The sequence below is a fragment of the Tachypleus tridentatus genome, chromosome 9, assembly GCF_004210375.1.
Source record: "Tachypleus tridentatus isolate NWPU-2018 chromosome 9, ASM421037v1, whole genome shotgun sequence".
Taxonomy (NCBI): domain Eukaryota; kingdom Metazoa; phylum Arthropoda; class Merostomata; order Xiphosura; family Limulidae; genus Tachypleus; species Tachypleus tridentatus.
In genome coordinates this window covers 134,541,834-134,560,280 of record NC_134833.1, presented here as the reverse complement: position 1 = coordinate 134,560,280, position 18,447 = coordinate 134,541,834, and the positions used below count along the sequence as shown (strand labels likewise).

Here is an 18,447-nt window from a genome sequence, read left to right as displayed (position 1 = left end):
CCTCTAATGATGTTTAGTAATGAAAGCCTATTAAATGTCTTTTATAGTGTGTTGGTTATTTAGTATCTTAGATAAAATGAGTATTAAATACCACTGTGTCATGTGCTGCTAATTCTCTCTTTTTGATTTATTGCACCAGTGCTAAATTATACCACATAATAATGTTCGTTACATGTGTTTTATGAAATTCTGTACATGGAGTTAATATATATTAACATTAAAATTTGAATAATCAAGTCATCATAGTAAGTTAAACAATGGTTTGTATTTTAGAAATATTATATTGATGTAAAAAGTAATCAAACATAAATATTTATCAAATCTATGATATTCAAATCTGCATAAAATACTTTATATAATTTGTTTTATTACATTTAAAAAATTCATAATTTGTTTTGGTTTTATTGAGAAAATCTTGTTTGTTTTTAGAGAGAGAATATGAGTTTACATTTTGCTACCAACTGTTTTGCTTCCTGAATTAAAGTATTCTACACTCTAGAACTTGTTGAATCGTTTATATTTTTGCTAGTTTTTCAGAAACAATTAAAATATTCAACATAATTTTTGTGACAGATTTGATTAACAGTTATGCAAACCCATCTCCATGTATTTGCACTCATGTTTTGAATATAAATGGCAGTAAACTAGTGAATGCACTAACTTGTGATTTTGAGACAACTTTGTTGTTACAAAAAGATATTTAGAGTCATGAGGTTTGTCTCACCAGGTGATCAACAGCTAAAACCTACACTATGTAACTAGTTGTATTCTGGTAATGAGGGTGACCATTATGCCATACATTGTTTACATGCTATGTGTATCAGGTTGCAAACTTCTTTATAATGCATATATTGCATTAATTCAGACACAGTCCAAGAATATCTGTTTTGCTTTTTTCTTTGTTTTTTTAATTTGCTATCTTTTATAACAATTATGATGAATGCAAACGACCATATTATTGTATTATAATAAATTCTTAAATATATGTAAAAAATATTGATTGATTTAAGGTAAACATTGTACTTGTTCCTACAGTAGACACAGCAGATAGCCTAAGTGGCTTTGCTATAAGAAAAACACATACATACATTATTGTTTCCTGGTGGGTGCAGCAGATAGCCTGATGTGGCTTTGCTATAAGAAAAAACATACATACATTATTATTCCATCGGTGGGCACAGCAGATAGCCTGATGTTGCTTTGCTATAAGAAAAACGTGTACATACATTCCTGTTCTGCATCTTTTGTAAATAAAATGGTGTTGTATTGTTACCAAGTTTGTTATGCCAAGAGTCACAATGTTATGTGTTAAATGTAAAACTGTAAAATTAACAAAGAGTATGAAGAGTAATGTATTTTGTTGTTTTTATAAAATACTGTTTTATTATAAACTAAAACCCGATTGGCAGTGGCTGAGATAAAAGTTTATAACGTTTATTGTTATCAGGTAAAATGTTTTTCAGATTATATATAACTATAATTAAAGCTGGTTTTTCACCATCATTAGGACAGATTGTTGTCCTGTCAACATAGATCCTGGGGGGATGGGGGTATACACCCCCCTTCATTTTAGGTGACGGGTGTGGTGCATACAATCATCCCCCTTACAGTTTGGTCTGTTGAATTGTTTTATTGTATCACAGGCCTACAAATTGTGTGTTTGTTCTTGTGATTCTCATGTTCTTACCAATCGAACTACATAATTAGGCCTAGATCTAGGCTTTTTCAGTAGCCGAAATGTACACCTTTAATATAGGCGTGTTTCTAAGCTTTTCGATCTAAGCGATAGTTCGTAAGTATCAGTCAGTAGGCCTAAGTATACATGCAAGTATTGTGGCAACAAGATCACTCTGTGACTGCATGTTTACAGCTTTCAGGTTCATGTAATCAGAGTTGTTTAACCATTGCTAAAACTTTTTTGACATATATTGTGATCAGCATTTTATATCTAACACTGTGTATATTATTTTTTAGTGTCTCAGATAAGCATTGATATTATGGAATTCTTACAGTGTATAAAGGAGAGATTACTATATATATTAGTATTGTTCTGAAGTTTACCAGAAAAGGATAATGAAAATATGTAGTTTATATACAAAAACTGTTGAGGTTATGAAACTTGTCATTCTTTAGTAGAATTATATTGACATGGGAATGTTTATGATTGAATGTCAGGTTCATTTTTTCAAACTTGTATATTTTAAAAGATAGGTTATCATTGTTAAAAGTTGTGATGTGAAAAAGAAGTCATTGATATGATGTCAAAAACAGGTCACTTGCTGCATCTAGTGGAGTTCTGTTATGATTGTTGTATCAAACAAGATGTTTAAAAAATAAAATGTAAGATGTGCTTTTAGCAGAATATTCATGGGTCAGATAGAGTAATACAATAAATATATTTCATTTTGATGAAATTTTAGAATGCAAGGTTGACCTAGATACAAATATATAAGATTTACTGTGTTTGTGTATTTAATAGAAACCTGAATAAGAAATGAAACACTAATGTAATGTTGGTTTAGAACGTTTAGTTGATGTGAAACATATTAAGTCACCATTAACTTATAACAGTATATACATCTTCTAGAACCTTGTCCGTCGGTGTTTTTCCAACAAATGGTAACTGAATGGCTACTCCAGAACCAGCAAGCTGCAGCTGCTTTCCTCAGCAGTGTTCTTTCACAGTTGAATTGGGCTTTCTCTGAGTTTATTGGAATGTTGCAAGAGGTGAGTTTTTGGGTCAACTGCCTATCTCACTCTCATTTTTCACTCCTTTTTCACTCCCTTGAAAAAAAAAATTAGTAAGACATTAATACTTATATTAATTGTGTAGTTTAGCCATAAAGTAGGGAAAAATCCATTTGCCATTGGATATTACTTTGGAGAAAATATAAAATCAATAATTGCTTATCCTTTTATTAAAAACATTCACAACAGTGAAACTGTTTATACATTAAGGCATTATTTTGTGTGGGGAATAATCACATTAGGACTGAGATATACATTAGTTTGTAATGTAATAAAATTGGCTCAAATATTTCAAAGGAAAGGCATTAACATATTTTACCAGCAATATCATATATTTTAATTCTCACTGTCAAGGATTATTTTATTCTTACTAAAATAATGAATATATATGTTATTTTTAAGGTAACTTAGCAAAACTATTAAGATGTATATGTGATCAGTAGTCTATATGTGAGGATGACTAAGGTTCTAAACAGGTATAATACAAATGTAAATGCTAAAAACTGAATAATGAAAGAGTTACTTTAAAAATAACATATAGAGTAGTCGGTGTTTTGTACACTGTATAACCTGTGCTTGTAGGGAACCAACCCCTATATTATGTATGAAGTAAAAAAAAAAAAATCAATTCATAATATTAAATTTTATTACATGCATTCATAGAATACACTAACTTACACTAAGGGGAACTAAACTTCACAAAACAACAAATAACAGATGTTTTGTAAATGTAAAATAATGTAGTGATAGTAGTGCTGAAAAGAATGCTTACAAGAACATAGGGATGATAGAACTATATGTAGTTCATCCATTACATGAGTTTAAAGATTTAAAGCCTTGGCAAGGCCAGGTGGTTAGGGCACTTGTAACCTGAAGGTTAAATCCCCATCACACCCTTTCAACCTTGGAGGCATTATAATGTAAAGGTCAATCCTACTATTTATTGATAAACGAGTAGTTCAAGAGTTAGCAGTGGGTGGTGATGACTAGCTGCCTTCCCTCTAGTCTTAGACTGCTAAATTAGGGATGACTAGCGCAGATAGCCCTCGTGTAGCTGTGCAAAATTAAAACAAACTATCAATATTTAAATTTTATGCTACAAGGTAGGTCAGTTTGTAACTGATTTGTACTCATAATAACACATTTTAATATTGAAAGTCATGTAGGGATGATCTGTGTACAGCTGTATCGTCTAAATATTCTTTATGCATTTATTTAGGTACTGTCATCATTTTGCATAGACAAGAGGTTTACTACTTGTGTGTATATTAGGGGTGCATATCTTATCACAGTATGTGATACAATACATATGTATATACAGAACTTTTACAAACAATTTGTTACAAATTTTGACAGTCTTGTCTGTGATTTATTATCTACAGTACTAATGTTGTCTTACTTAAATACCTCATACTTTACAGTGTTTTGTTCAGATTCTTAGGTTTGATGAATGAAATGTCATCTGGCAAGAGAAGTAAAATATAAAACAAGTTAATATCTGTTTTTATGTATTTTGTTGTTGTTAATTTGTTATGTTACTTTACATGCAATGTTTATGATACAAGAAATGAAGACAATGTGTAATACTCAGTATTCTTCTTCCTTTATTGAATCATTAATGTTTAGTAAAAATACTTTATTAGAAATTCTAATTTTGTTCTGTTGAAAAAAAAGAAAATTATAACGCTTAACGAAAGCTTGCCACATTTCTTGAAGGTACGTAAACCGTATTGTATCAGACGATCTATTGATATATCATGGCTTCATGATGCGATACTTGTATCATATAGCTGTATCACCACACAACGTTTGTGTATATACATGCTTGTGTGTGTGCATGTATATATTAAGAAATAAAATGTTACTAAAATAATTTCTTAATGCTACAAAAGTTTCACTACGTTACAGAAATCTAAGAAAAAAACTTTAATACTATCACAAAAAAAATGATCAAATGTTTATTAAATTTTAGTTACAGAATGCATCACTTCGTCCAGAGAGAGTTTTTGTTGATTCCCGACAGCTGAAGATTTGTGCAACATGTTTTAACTTGACACTTGGTCTGCTTCGCTTGCTTGAGATGGTTGTTCATTCTGCCAGTGCTTTGTTTACTGATTGGACAAGACCATCTGCTGAGGTGTTACTTTCCTCTCTCTGTCAGGTAGGTTTTGTGTTTGAAGTTTTGATTATAACAATTTATTTGAATTTCTCAAGAAAAAAGAATCATCTTAGTTTATACTTTAACATGTACACATATCATGTTTTCTATTTACTGTACTTATCTATAAAATTTTCAGTGTTTTTGTTTATTTATTTAGTTTATATGCATGGTCCAGGAAGTTGTTGGGATTACTTTGTTTTCTTAAGTAGAAATAGATTTCTATTCTGCCTGAGAATGTATTGCAGTAACATATAGTATTTGTCTTGAAAGGATTAGTGACTTTAGGTAATGTCTTTTACTATTCAAATTGACAGTGTCCAATGCTTTGAAAAAAAAAACACAACAAAAGTCACAAGGATATGCTGTCAAATGGGCAAAGAAACTAAGTTTACTTGTTGAAATCAGGGGTTCTTTTTAATTCACTTTTACTTTGTTGTCATTGTGAATGGTTTGGCAGAGATTCATCTTGAGAGATGGAGAGCTGGAAGCTATTCGCTGATCTTACAGAGGTGATCTGCCATATGTGAACATTTGTTTTTACTGTGTGTCTAAATATTGTTTGGACTGTCCACCAAATATATCAGATCTGTTTAATTATCATGCAACTCAAAACTCTGTCAAGTTATCAAACAAAATTTACTCTAATTTCCTGGTTTGATCTGCTGTTATTAGTGGGTCTTGTTATCTGATACTTATGAGGAAATCAGTTCACCTAAAAAAATACCACAATATTACAAAATGTAGCTTTAATCTCAGTTATTTTCTGAATAACATTATACTTCCAGGCTAAGTTGACATTATATTTATTTGTTGCAGGATTTCAACTAATTTTTAAATCCTTTTTCAGGTAATATACATTTTAAACTCTCACTATGGGCTTGGCTGATTTGACCTAAACACTGTTCTTTTAAGTTTCCATACTTCTAATGTGTTTGGTGTGTCTTCACAAAATTTTGCAGACTTTCAGTAAGATTAGGATACTTTTGGAGACAAAAATCAGAATCTTTAATGAAGTGTTTTCAATAAAACTTTCTCCATTGATATGTGAAGTCAAAGTGTTGACTGCTCTGAGTACAAAGTGATATTCATTGTAAGGAAAAAACCAAAACAAAAAAATTCTTAATCTGAAAATTTTCTCATTTAATTTGTGTAATCTCTAAAGTGTGTTAAATCAATTTCGTACATTTTTTTTCAATAAAACTATATTTTATCTGTTTTCTGTACCTTAACTCTATAGGTGATTAGTCAGTTTGACTGACTTCATAATCAACAACAACAAAAACAGATTTAAATAAATCTAAATTACTTTTTCTATAATGATTTCAAATTGTAAAAAACTAAACTAAACTTGCAACAGTATATATCTGTTTTTACTTGAATTATATTGCATTGTGAACCATGTCTAACTTATATTCATGACAAACATGTAGTACATGTTATACTATCAAATTATGTAACACATGGCTGATCGCAAGTGTACACCATGAAATATATCTATTATTATCATTCTTTATTTTGTCTTATATAAACTAAAAAGTTTCTAATTTTTACATTTTAAATACTTTTATAATAATATATAATAAATAAAGAATACACATTAAAATTTAGAAATATGTTCTCTACTGGGTCTTCTTTTTTTAATTTACTGTCAATAATTGATGACAGCAACATTTTTATACTGATGGTATTACTGCACTAAATCATTTTTTTATTTAATTAAATAATGTTCAAGAGAACACAGAATAATAAAGCACAAAAAATAGATAATGTCTTAAAACTATTCTGGCTTTCTAATAATGCAACAAGAGCCTTTAAAAATTCAGCCAAGCTTTTTAATATGGTTCCCATGGGTATAAAGTATGAACTGAAGTGAAAACAATATGTCATTTAATAAATTAGTTCTTTGGATTTCTATTGATTATAAATAATATAGTATTAAACACCAGTGAGAACTATTGGCAATTTTTAAAAGATGGGATGTAACAGCTCGGCTTGACACAAGAGTTTTAATTTTTCTATTTTATGGCTGTGTAACCAAATAATGTTGAAGGCTATACAAATTATGCTTTTTCTGAATGATGACAACATTATAATGAGTAATTCACATTAAATTTCATACTTCTTGGATGGGTGGTAAATAAATTAGAGAAGAGGCAATACCTAGAGATCAAATTTCACAATTGTTAAACTAGGGACAATTTAGTATTTTTTATAAATATTGCATTATAAAATTAAGAAACTAAAACTTATATAACATTAAAATTTTGATTATTAGTAACATTTTATGCCATGTTTATTCAAATACCATAATAATTAAGTAGTTTAAATATTGAATGTAACTCAGTAAAACCTTGAGACATGCACAGAAAAGGATGGTTGCAGTGGGAGGGTTCATAAATCTAATAAATTAAATAAAAATAGTATAATGTTATATATCATAAAAGCATAATTTTATTGAATTATTCCAACATTTAAATTGTCAGTAGTAATCGTAATTGAGGAAATTTCTTGGTTCACTTGTAATATTGATTGTGTATCCTAAAACTCATCTAAAAAGGACCTTTCAAATGGTAAGCACAAGACTTTGTACATTGTACCAAAGTAATGAAGAGTTATACAGATGACTGTGCAGTATTCCTTCTACTGGGTGGAAAAATTGTAATTGTTCAGGAGTTTGTACATAGTACCAAAATAATGAAGAGTTACACAGATAGACTGTGCAGTATTCCTTCTACTGGGTAGAAAAATTGTAATTGTCCAGGAGATTAATTATATGTTTGTGGCATTGAGTGAATATTTTTTTTAAATCTATTAACACAAATATAATAGGAAGAAAAGTTATTTAAAGAAAAAGATAATAAGAACATCAGTATTACTTGGACTTTTACTGTTAAGAACAGAATTATTAATGCAAGATATCAATACTCTTTTGTGTGGGCAAATATGTTATTTGATAACTGATGGTGAAAAGGTATCACAGATTGATATAATGGACATTGTTGCTATTTAAAAAAATCTTTTTTTTTCATATTTTGTTTTTCTCATACTAATTGTAATGTTAAAACAATAATAGCTGTAGCTAACAGCATAAAATATATTCTGGAATTGATTTGGTAATTTTTGCTTTTATTATTGGAAGTAAAAACTAAGACTAGTTATATAAATATTGATGTAGTGGAACTCTTAATTTTTCAGCTGATTTGTCAGATACTAAACAGAATGTCATCTCGATCTGGTTGTTTTGAGGTAGTTGTTAACTTAGAAGTTCGTGGTTTAGAAGCTGTTCATCATTTCCCCATTATAACAGCTGTAGTTGGTATCCTTGTATCTCTGATTTTAGAAAGTCCAAAAGAAAGGTAAGCCCTCAATATCATAGTATATCACATCTTTCAAGATAAAAGTATAAAATGGAATAGCATTATATCTCAAAGTAAATATTGTGGTATTCTAAGGTTTTAAAACAATTTTTGCCTTGAAAGTTACATTGTACAGGTGAAATTGATACTAGCATATAGTAATTTTTAGGCTAGATGATCCTGGTTTCACAGATTTACACTACAGTTCTGAAGAATGTTCATTTGTGTTTTGTGACTCTACACTTTGAGATTAGTTTCTTAATCCGTGTAACTAACATATTGAATGACACAGGTGAAAGTGAAGTTTAAACTCTCCCATGCTCATATGGTACATAAGATTTAGTGCTGAATCCTAGCTTACATAGATCAAGCTGTAAGAATGGTGAAAAACATTTCCCTGTACAAATTGCCAGTCTAGTGCAAGTTAACCTCAGCTGACAGGTAGAACCCATCATAAAATTGGTTAGATTTCAGGAGTTGAAGTGTTTTACTCAAGGATACAATAGCAAGCATCTGATTGTAAGTCTAAAGTGTGAAGCTGCTGAGTCACGCTGACCCAAAGAATGACACAACCCAAGAATTAATATCTCATGTCCTTAAGGCTTACATCAAATCTTTTGTAAAAAAAAAATCTAACACATAAAGTGCATCATCATTTCTGTATTTGTGGAAGATTTTAATGACTAAAATATGTAGTAAGACGTATATAAAAATGTTTAGACAAATAAAAGAAACTAACCTAACTCCACTTTTTCAGATCATTAATCAAATAAGCTCTTATGAAGATGGATGTGTCTAAGGAGCACATTAGGCATACAGTGATTCATGAGTTTAAAAAAGGCAAGTGCAGCAAAAAATAAATGCACAAAACATTCAAGGTGTTTATGGTCTGGAGTCTCTCAATGAAAGAAAATGTTTAAGGTGGTTTCACAAGTTCAGATCAAGTGACTACAGCCTAAGTGATGCGCCACATTCAGATTGTCCTGTTGCATGTAATGATAACTTACTGCTGGCTGCACTTGAACTAGCACAGAAGCTTAATTCAGCCCATTCACCAGTTCACCATCATCTGCAACAGCTAGGAAAGGTGTCAAACCTTGGAAAATGGGACCCCCATGATTTGACAGAAGCCAACCTTAGGGCAAGAGTGGGCATATGCACTTCTCTGCACTCTCGTGAATGGAACTCGCCATTTTTGGACAGGTTATTGACTGGAGATGAAAAATGTTAAGTGCCACAGACAATGGCTCAGTGCAGATAAACTGGCTAAAGCACAGCCCAAAATGGACCTCCACCCTAGGAAAGTCTTGTTAAGCATTTGGTGGGATATTGTTGGTGTGATTTACTTTGAGTTGCTGCCACTCAATGTAACGATTACATCAGACTTCTGTTGTCAACATTTAGAGCACTTGAATGTTGCACTGAAAGAAAAGTGGCCTGCTTTGATCAATCGTAAAGGTGTTGTGTTACATCAGGATAATGCACAGTCCCATACAACAAGGATCACATCTGCAAAGATTGAAGAGCTAGACTGGGAAAAACTTCCACATCCTCCTTCTTATTCTCCAGACCTTGCCCCATCTGATTATCACCTATTCGAAAGTTTGCAGAACTACCTTGATGGAAAAGAACTTGGAACACGTGAAGATGTCAAAACTACCCTCTCTACATTTTTTTCCTCCAAACCCCAATAATTTTATAGAAATGGCATTCAGAAGCTTGTGAATCATTGGCAGGACATAATAATAATGGAACACACATTTTGATTATATAGCATTGAAAGCATTTGAAATCCTTTCTCTTTTTCTGAACCTAAAATCAGACATTACTTGAGGGATGACCTGATATGTATGATTCATGAAATATTTACAATCAGATGTTTTTCTAGAGAAGTACCCACAGTGAGTTTATTGTAGAGCTGTGCTTTTATTGCTAAGAGTACCTTATTCTCATCAGTTTTTTTATCTATGCAGAACTATGCTTTGGTAGAAAAGAATATCTATGCTTGATGCAGAAGTGTTCAGAGTATGTCATCCACATCAGAAATATTGTGTTTATTTCATTGATTTGAGGTCTTATAACATGGTGTAGTAATTTGAAGTATTTCAAAAATGCCTTACAATTGCTTGGAGAAAAGTCCTTTAGCTCAGTTAGTAGAACTGAACAAAGCTTGGGGTGTGAACACACCAGGTTTAATCCAAGCTGAGGAAATACGTGTTAATTTCCACAATGGCAAATCAAAGAAAATTTCAAACTCTTGGTTTCTTTCATTGTTTATTTTTCAAATGAAAGTTGCTGTTATCCTGTGAAATGTTTGTTCAACAGAGTATATATATATATATATATTAATAATTCATGTTGCCATAAAGTTACATATGATTTTTAATTACATTTAAATGTAACCTACTAAGAAATTGCACTTATAAGAGTTTGTATGTTATTATTTATCTTTTTATAAATGAAGCCTATTGTTTACTATGCAAATATTTCGGGCAACACAAGATGTGCAGTATTTAACAGTATCTTTGTTATCATGTAATTTGTTTTAAATATGTAATAAAAACTTTCAGTAGTCAACTGGCTTTAAACGTGCTGCTGTCAGAACCGAGTTTTCAGCTCCATTCATTTGATGCCATTCTGGGTGCATCTGTTTCAACTGAGTCCAATACCAGCAATCTGAATCTCGCAAAATGTAAGGATTTTTATTTAACTTTTTAGATATATTCAGGGTTTTCCATTGTATCTGAATCTTATCGGTTATATAATGATCCTGTGAGTGTGAATTATTTTTTTCTGTTTTGCAGAAATATATTTGCTTCCTTGTAACCTATGGACAGAAGAAGACCTTTTGGGCCTTTCAGTCTGTTCAACTCATGTCAAATGCCAATCATTAGGTTATGTTATTGAAAAATATTACAGAAAAGATAGTAAAAACTAAAAATATTGACACTATTTCTGGATAATACCCCTCTTGCCATAAGTCATACACTGTTATGAAAGATAGATGTTCTTAATGTATTTAAAAACTACTATTTCTCTAATAATTTGAACAATTTTTCATTCTTATGTTAGACTGTAGATTGTGTTTCACAAATGCATATGTTACCTGTAAAAATTAGAAACCAGTAAGTTGCTAAATAACTGGTTAATGTTAATCTTAGGTTGTTGTTCTGCTGTGTTTTATTCACACACTGAAAATAAGATATTATCTATGTAGTAAATATCAACTGTTATTCTTCATGCATGGATAGCATGAAGAGGGAGAAAGTGTGGTTACAGTTTGATAATGTATATGTACTTGATTCTTCTGTGAAATCAATTTGTACCTTTACTTGAAATACCACTAAACCATTTTTCAGTTGCTGTGTGTGTCATTTTAATTATAAATGCTCAATAACCTGTATAACATCAAATATATGGTTAGGGTGCTTGACTCACCATCTGTGGGCCTCGGGTTCAAATCCATATCCCACCAAACATGCTCACCCTTGCAGTCGTGGGAGTATTCTAATGTGACTGTGAACTCCACTAATCATCAACAAAAGAGTAACCCACGAATTGATGGTGGGTGGCGATGACTAGCTAACTTCCCTCTAGTCTTTCATGCTAAATTAGAGACAACTAATGCAGATAGCCCTTTACCATCTTTGTGCAAAATTCATAACAAATCAAAACATCAAGTACACTGTCATAGTAAACTTTGTTACATTGGCTGTATATTGTGTGGTCTTCTGCATCGTGGTATTGTAAAGCTTGTACTTTGTTATTAGACACAGAGGTAACTCTCACAGAACTCTCCCAGGCCAGCCAGCTGATGGCAATGCTCACTTCTACATATCAACAAAAAGCCAGTGAGGCTAGTCAGGAGATAGAAGAAGAATATCTGTGTACTATCTGCTATGCCAGTCCAAAGTCAACAGTCTTTCAACCATGTGGTCATCAGTCTTGCAGGTATGTTTGTGTGTGTTATGTTACAGGATGCCCCATTAGAGTACCATAGAAAAAAGTCTTACACCAAGGACATTGTAACTTAATGCTAAGCAGTAAAATGGTATTTTTATATTGTTTAACCTATCTCCAAACAAAACAGTGATTAACCAAGGTTAGATTAAAATATACCAATGAATGAAAAGCAAACATGTTCTTGGATAAAATGGGAAAGGGCACAGTTTGTTCTGTTTGTTCTAGAAAAACATGAACTTTTAATGTTATAATAGTCTTACCTCTCCATACACTTGCAGTGAAACTTACATTGTAAACTTTATTGTTATGCACTATGTTAATTAGATAACTTTTGTCATCTGGAAGCATCATAATCTTAGCCAAACTGCCTCTATTTATAGACCATGGTCCAAGCTAACTTTACCATTTGAAGACATGATTGTTATTACAGTAGCTCCTCCTCATATCTGTACAATTTTTTTATGGAGAAAAATTGTGGACTGACTGGCTTTCAGTAACCACAGGAAAAAGAGCTGCTGACCATATTTATTAAACTTCACCAACTGGCTGAATACAAAGTCATGTTCACAGCAATTAGGGAAAGGTTTAACTAAAAGATGTGTCAATATTTATTGTTATCTACAATCTGAAGATAAAATGTAAATACCACTGCTGTACAGTTTATATAATAATTCACTCATGTCATACAATAAATAAGACTATGAACACTACAGTGAGTTATATTGTTTATGTATTCCTAACACTTCTGCTCTTTCAACAATTTTCCATCTGTTTATTATAGTCATATGAGCAATGTTTTCACTTTGTTTTGAAAATTAATAAATCACAGTGCCCTTTTAGCCTTTTTTCTATGACACTTTTTGTCATGTCTGAATAATGAAAGAAAATCATTGTGTACATTCATCTATCTTACAACATTCATTAGCACTTACTCATGCACAACCACAAGTTTAAAATGAAATGATAGTAGTAACAGGTAAACTTAATGGGATACCAAATTCAGTTCACTATATAGCTACAACTTGATCCACATTTAAAAAATAATAACCTGCAGTTTTCTTCTGTGAAGAACAATTAAAGTAAGACTATGAGATCTATACAAAAATGATCTTTCAAAAGTACTGCAGGACAAATAACAATTTTTCTTTAAGATGTGACATTGACAGTACCCTACCTTTCTTAGATGTTGGTGAGAATGAATCATTAAAGGTAATATATATACATATATTTAATGTTTATGACAACTTGTTTAGTGAAGTAATTTACATTAGCAAAAATAATTTGATGCAGCCAACTTCTTATAAATCATATTATTTTGTGATTTTTAATGTTGCAGAGCTTGCATATCTCACCACCTGCTTCATCACAAAGAATGCTTTTTCTGCAAAGTTGTAATAACTAAAGTTACTACAAATGATGGTACTGTACTACATGAATCAAGAGAAGATACAAAGGAGTCCTGAATATTCTCAAATCAGCAAAAATGCACTGACTGAGGTTTTAATTTATTTATTATAAATAGGTAGGTGAAAAATAAATCCCAATTTCTATGTGATTTGATTTTGTTGTGATTTCCAATCCTTGGAATGATCTCTTAAATTTTAAAAGTCCATGAAAATGAACAAAATAAAATATTTTAAATAAATCTGTAAATTTAACTACAATCAAGGCTACTTTTAAACCATTGGAGAACTACCATTTTAGGGTACTTGTACACAAAGTACAATGCAATTTCACTGCAGGTTAACTGAAGCCTGATTTTCAGGGGTAAAATATAAATCTAAGCTTTAATTACAATTCTTGGTCACTTTTACAAATAAAACATTTTCCTGTAGCAGGAGCAGTCCGGTGTATCCTTTCTCTGCATAAACATGTCACCATTGTTACTTCACTTCAGAAACATTGGTTTAGCTAAATGTCCTTAACCAGAAAAAATAAATAAATTTTGGTATGAAATACAAGGAAGCAACATGGGCTCAAAGTAGTTTCACTTTCAATGAAATTAATTATAACTGTGCAGTAGACTCTTCCCCTTTCTTTGGTGAATGTTAATTTAGTATTAACAATTCATACAAAATATGTAATCCAGTAGATATGACATACTCATACTCCAAACTTAGGCCTGTAGATTCTGAAGGCAAGCAAAATTAAATTCCAAAAGTGAGAAATGTGTACATTTCATACAACATATATGAAGATGCCATAGAACAAACTAGCATTAAAATCATTAATATCATATATCAAAATATAATCTGTACCTCATAACTAGTAACATTAAAAGCTTAGTTTATGAGGTGATATCAAAACTTCACAATATAAACTATATTACTGTTCTTTTAGAAATGTGTGTTACTAGGCTTGGGCTATAGACTACTGCAACATATTTTATCTAACAACTTAAAATAAGGTCAGACTTATGGCAGCCTATTATGAAAACAATATCCATAATGTTAGCTTTTCTTGTCTTTCTTCAGTGGATATATAATTCTTGTTTATTAGCATTCAAGTTAATGATTATAGGTTAATTTAATACAATACTCTGATTTTATGATCAACAACTGTTCTTAAACCTTTTACTACTATGGATCAGCTTGTTGCCTTCCTAAACTTTAATGAAGAACTAAAATGCAAGTACAAGAAAAAAATGTTGTAACTTACATACCAATATTTTTTTATTTTTTGTGTGAAATTCCACCAATTAGTTGAAAATCAAAAAATCACTGGCCTAGAACATTTAACTGTTTTCTTTTGTTATTCTCAACTACCAAATTATACACTGACCTGTAAAAATATTTTTGGATGTTATATTTAATTGATAAAAGATAAAGTTTAAAGTCACATTCAGACGTGTAAATGCCTACTATATTTCATATGAGAGAAAATATAGTTTCTAACATGACAACCTCAAAATCAATTTTTAAATACATGCACATAAAGCTAGTAAAAAATGTGCTCTTTAGCAAACCAATAGAACACTTGTGTGAAAATTCAAACAACTGCATATCTCAACTGCTGCCACATCATTAATCATAAACAGCTTAAATATTTATACTGTAACTGTTAATGCAGTACACAAAATTTGGTAAACTTTTAATAATGATTCCAAGTCCTTTATAGACGAAAAATCAGATATTTTAATGAAATATTTTTACTAAATATCAAGTACGTTACATTACCAGTCTCAGTGAGGAGATTTTCATGTTGTAATGAAAACATTTTTCAACCCCCTCCACATATTAAGTATTATTTGTGTGATCTCTAAAACTTCCTAAATTCATTTCAAATGTTTGTTTTTCACAAAACTTTTATGTTCTCTACTCTAACTATATATGGGATCCATCAGTTTGCCTCATGTTATGCTTTTTATAACAACTACAGAATACAATACAAAAACACAAATGTTTAGTCTAAGTAGCTTATATCTTATAACATTGTATATTTACTATACTGCCCTTTCAGCAGTACCTGGCTAACAGTATAGATGTTTCAATGATATGAAGCATGTGCACCTATGTGACTGTACCCAAAAATATAAGACTGGTCTTTATAAACTGACAGATATTAGCTGTGTTTTAGTGGACTAGTACTTCATAAAATAGTCATATTTTAGTTTTAATGCATTATATATACATTACACACTATTACTGTTTAAAATAAATTTCAGTTATTTTCCTTAAACCATGGAACAGTAAATGAAGAAGTGTATAAAATAATTATCTCTTGTAGTTACTAACTTTGAACTCATTTGTTGTTTGCAGTGAAATTAATTTTTTTTTTAGGTTTTATATATACCTTTTCAAACAACCAAAAATCATAAATTATAACATTGATACCATATAATTCAACTAGAATTTATTGAGCTTAAGTAACTATGCTGTATTTAGATTTAAAAAATATGAAATTTCAAACTAATTAAACATTCACCTTTATTATTTGAAATCTGCCATGAAAACAATGAGTTTTCCATATAAATACTATACAAAGGCTCAGAGAACTATGTTAACAACATTCTGAGCTTTTGATTGGTTATTCACACATCAGAGACAGAAGTAGGTGTATGGAAGTATTTTGGAAAGTGGTGGGCAGGTCCACTGTTTTTGATACAGTAGATTTAGAAATATTTCAGCAAATATGAGAGACAGGAGGTTCTTATTTTAGATTCTAGCTTGTCAATATCAATAATTTGAGCCTAAACTTTTATTATGACCCAATGCTACATTAAGGATAACAATGCAATACATAAAAATTTATATTTAGGATTTTCCTTTTAACATTTAGTTTCAAATTAAGAAATGAACTAATGGATCGTACTTAAATTTTACTTATAACCTACAATTAGATATCACAGCTATTAACATATATTCACAAATAGTAGTTCAGTACAATTTTGAATGTAAGTCAACAAAAGCAACATAACATGACCTTTGACCCTTAGCAAGAGGGTTAATTTTGCAACTGTCATGTGATTAGTATTAGCCTACTTTTTATAAAACCATAGTGTTTTATACTTAAACTCTGTATACATCACAAAATTATATAAATTTAGCAGAAAGTTATAACAAACCAAGTAGTAACAGAAAGTTGTTCAAATGTCATACAATATGTGGCATAATTACTCTTTTAAAAACTTTGTACAAATAATTAAACATCATGTTATGCTGAGTTTTATCCTAAAGACTAGATTGTATTAGTCAAGTTAATAATAGGAATTATTAGTTTTATATGGTGTTATTCTTTTAATAATTGCCCTCAAATGAGACTGCCTATCTTTGTACTTCACAAATTACTCCAGCAAACACTAACTTAGAAGGTAATGAAGAGCACATTTTACTGTCTGGCAAGATACAAGTGACACCAATACTAAGCTAGATATTTTTCCAGGTAATTAAAGGAAAATAAGTAACTGCCTATTGTAACTCTATTTGAATTGTCCTAACGATATGAATGTTCATGTTTTTATCCTTGATTGAATGAATTCCATGTATAAGAATAATCTAAATATTTGTACAAGAAAAACCCAAAACTAAAAACTTGTAGTATTTGCTCCAGGGCATTCAGAGGCAATGTGTTATTCTGCCAAAATTGCAAATGAAAATTTTCATTATATGCAGGTTTAATATATTTTGTCATGGTTCGTTTAAATATGGCATCCTTATGCCCTGTTACTATGCTTGTCAATCCAAGGTTGATGTTAACAGTTTTGTCTTTTAAATGTATGTTGAATGAATTTTTCTTGCTTGTATAAATCTTAAGAAATATGGTAACATTATGATCAAAACTTTACTATATTCTAGCTATTTACTATTCAAGTCCTTTATAATTAATAAAAGGGTTTTATTTCTCTGATTGGATATTTTCTTTGGAACTAAGAATTTTCATTATATATAACCAATTTTTACTTAATATGTAAAGAAATTTGATTTTTCTAATATTGAGATATTAAATGTATTTGGGAATTTTTTATCATGCATATTACAAATATATGAAATTAATAATTAAATGACAAGAATCTGTTGTAATACTTCATCAACTACAACTTATTTAAATTTTTAGAAACTGCTTAATTCAAATCATGGTACTTGTGTATGTATTCTGTGAAAAATAACCTGTCTAACTTTGATAAAGAAGTTCAAAGTTTGTAGAATCCTGGTAAATTAAGCCTGATGGGGCAGTTAATTCAAGTTAGTGAGACTGTATTAGTCCTAATTAAGTAACTGGTTAAACACTAAAACAAATAAATTTGTTCATCCTACCTTCCTTTCTGCAATTTATTCACTGACACCTAAAATGGATATCATAAAATGTCCGGCTCAAAACACGAGGAAAAGCATTGATAACATCTACAGTAAAAAAATTACATATTTACTGCAAAATACAGTGAAGTTCTCAAAATTAATCATTGGCTACCTGACATATAGTAAACCCTACACATACATTTATTGTTTCTTGTGTCATAGGTCTTAAATATGTTATATAAACATAAAAGATATTTACTAGCTTCTTATATTAATACTGCACTTTTCTAACTTATTTTTGTGTATGTGCTGTTTACACATAACATATGATCTAGAGAGCCCTTAAATTGTTCCACTGTCATTCTCTACAGATGACACTTGTTTTGCTCATTGTGGGTATGGCTATCAATAATATTGACAGCTGCATCACCTCCTCTAAGCTGTGTTTATCCTTATCACTATGTATACTGATTTTTTTAAAAAA

General features: G+C 30.5%; 1 protein-coding gene across 6 annotated transcripts in view; it reads left to right on the top strand.

Annotated features, from left to right (window-relative positions):
- LOC143226430 (E3 ubiquitin-protein ligase RNF123-like) overlaps positions 1–13,781 on the top strand; it is a 121,760-nt gene extending 107,979 nt beyond the window's left edge. For 5 of the 6 annotated variants that reach the window (XM_076457372.1, XM_076457376.1, XM_076457371.1 and 2 more), the window contains 6 exons: positions 2,588–2,727; positions 4,721–4,909; positions 8,105–8,265; positions 10,836–10,957; positions 12,036–12,216; positions 13,565–13,781. In XM_076457372.1, the coding sequence (XP_076313487.1) occupies positions 2,588–2,727; positions 4,721–4,909; positions 8,105–8,265; positions 10,836–10,957; positions 12,036–12,216; positions 13,565–13,691 (920 nt within the window). In that variant the 3' untranslated portion in view covers positions 13,692–13,781. The remainder of the gene's footprint in view (positions 1–2,587; positions 2,728–4,720; positions 4,910–8,104; positions 8,266–10,835; positions 10,958–12,035; positions 12,217–13,564) is intronic. The other variant, XM_076457375.1, reaches the window with a different exon arrangement.
- Positions 13,782–18,447: the final 4,666 nt, after the last annotated feature.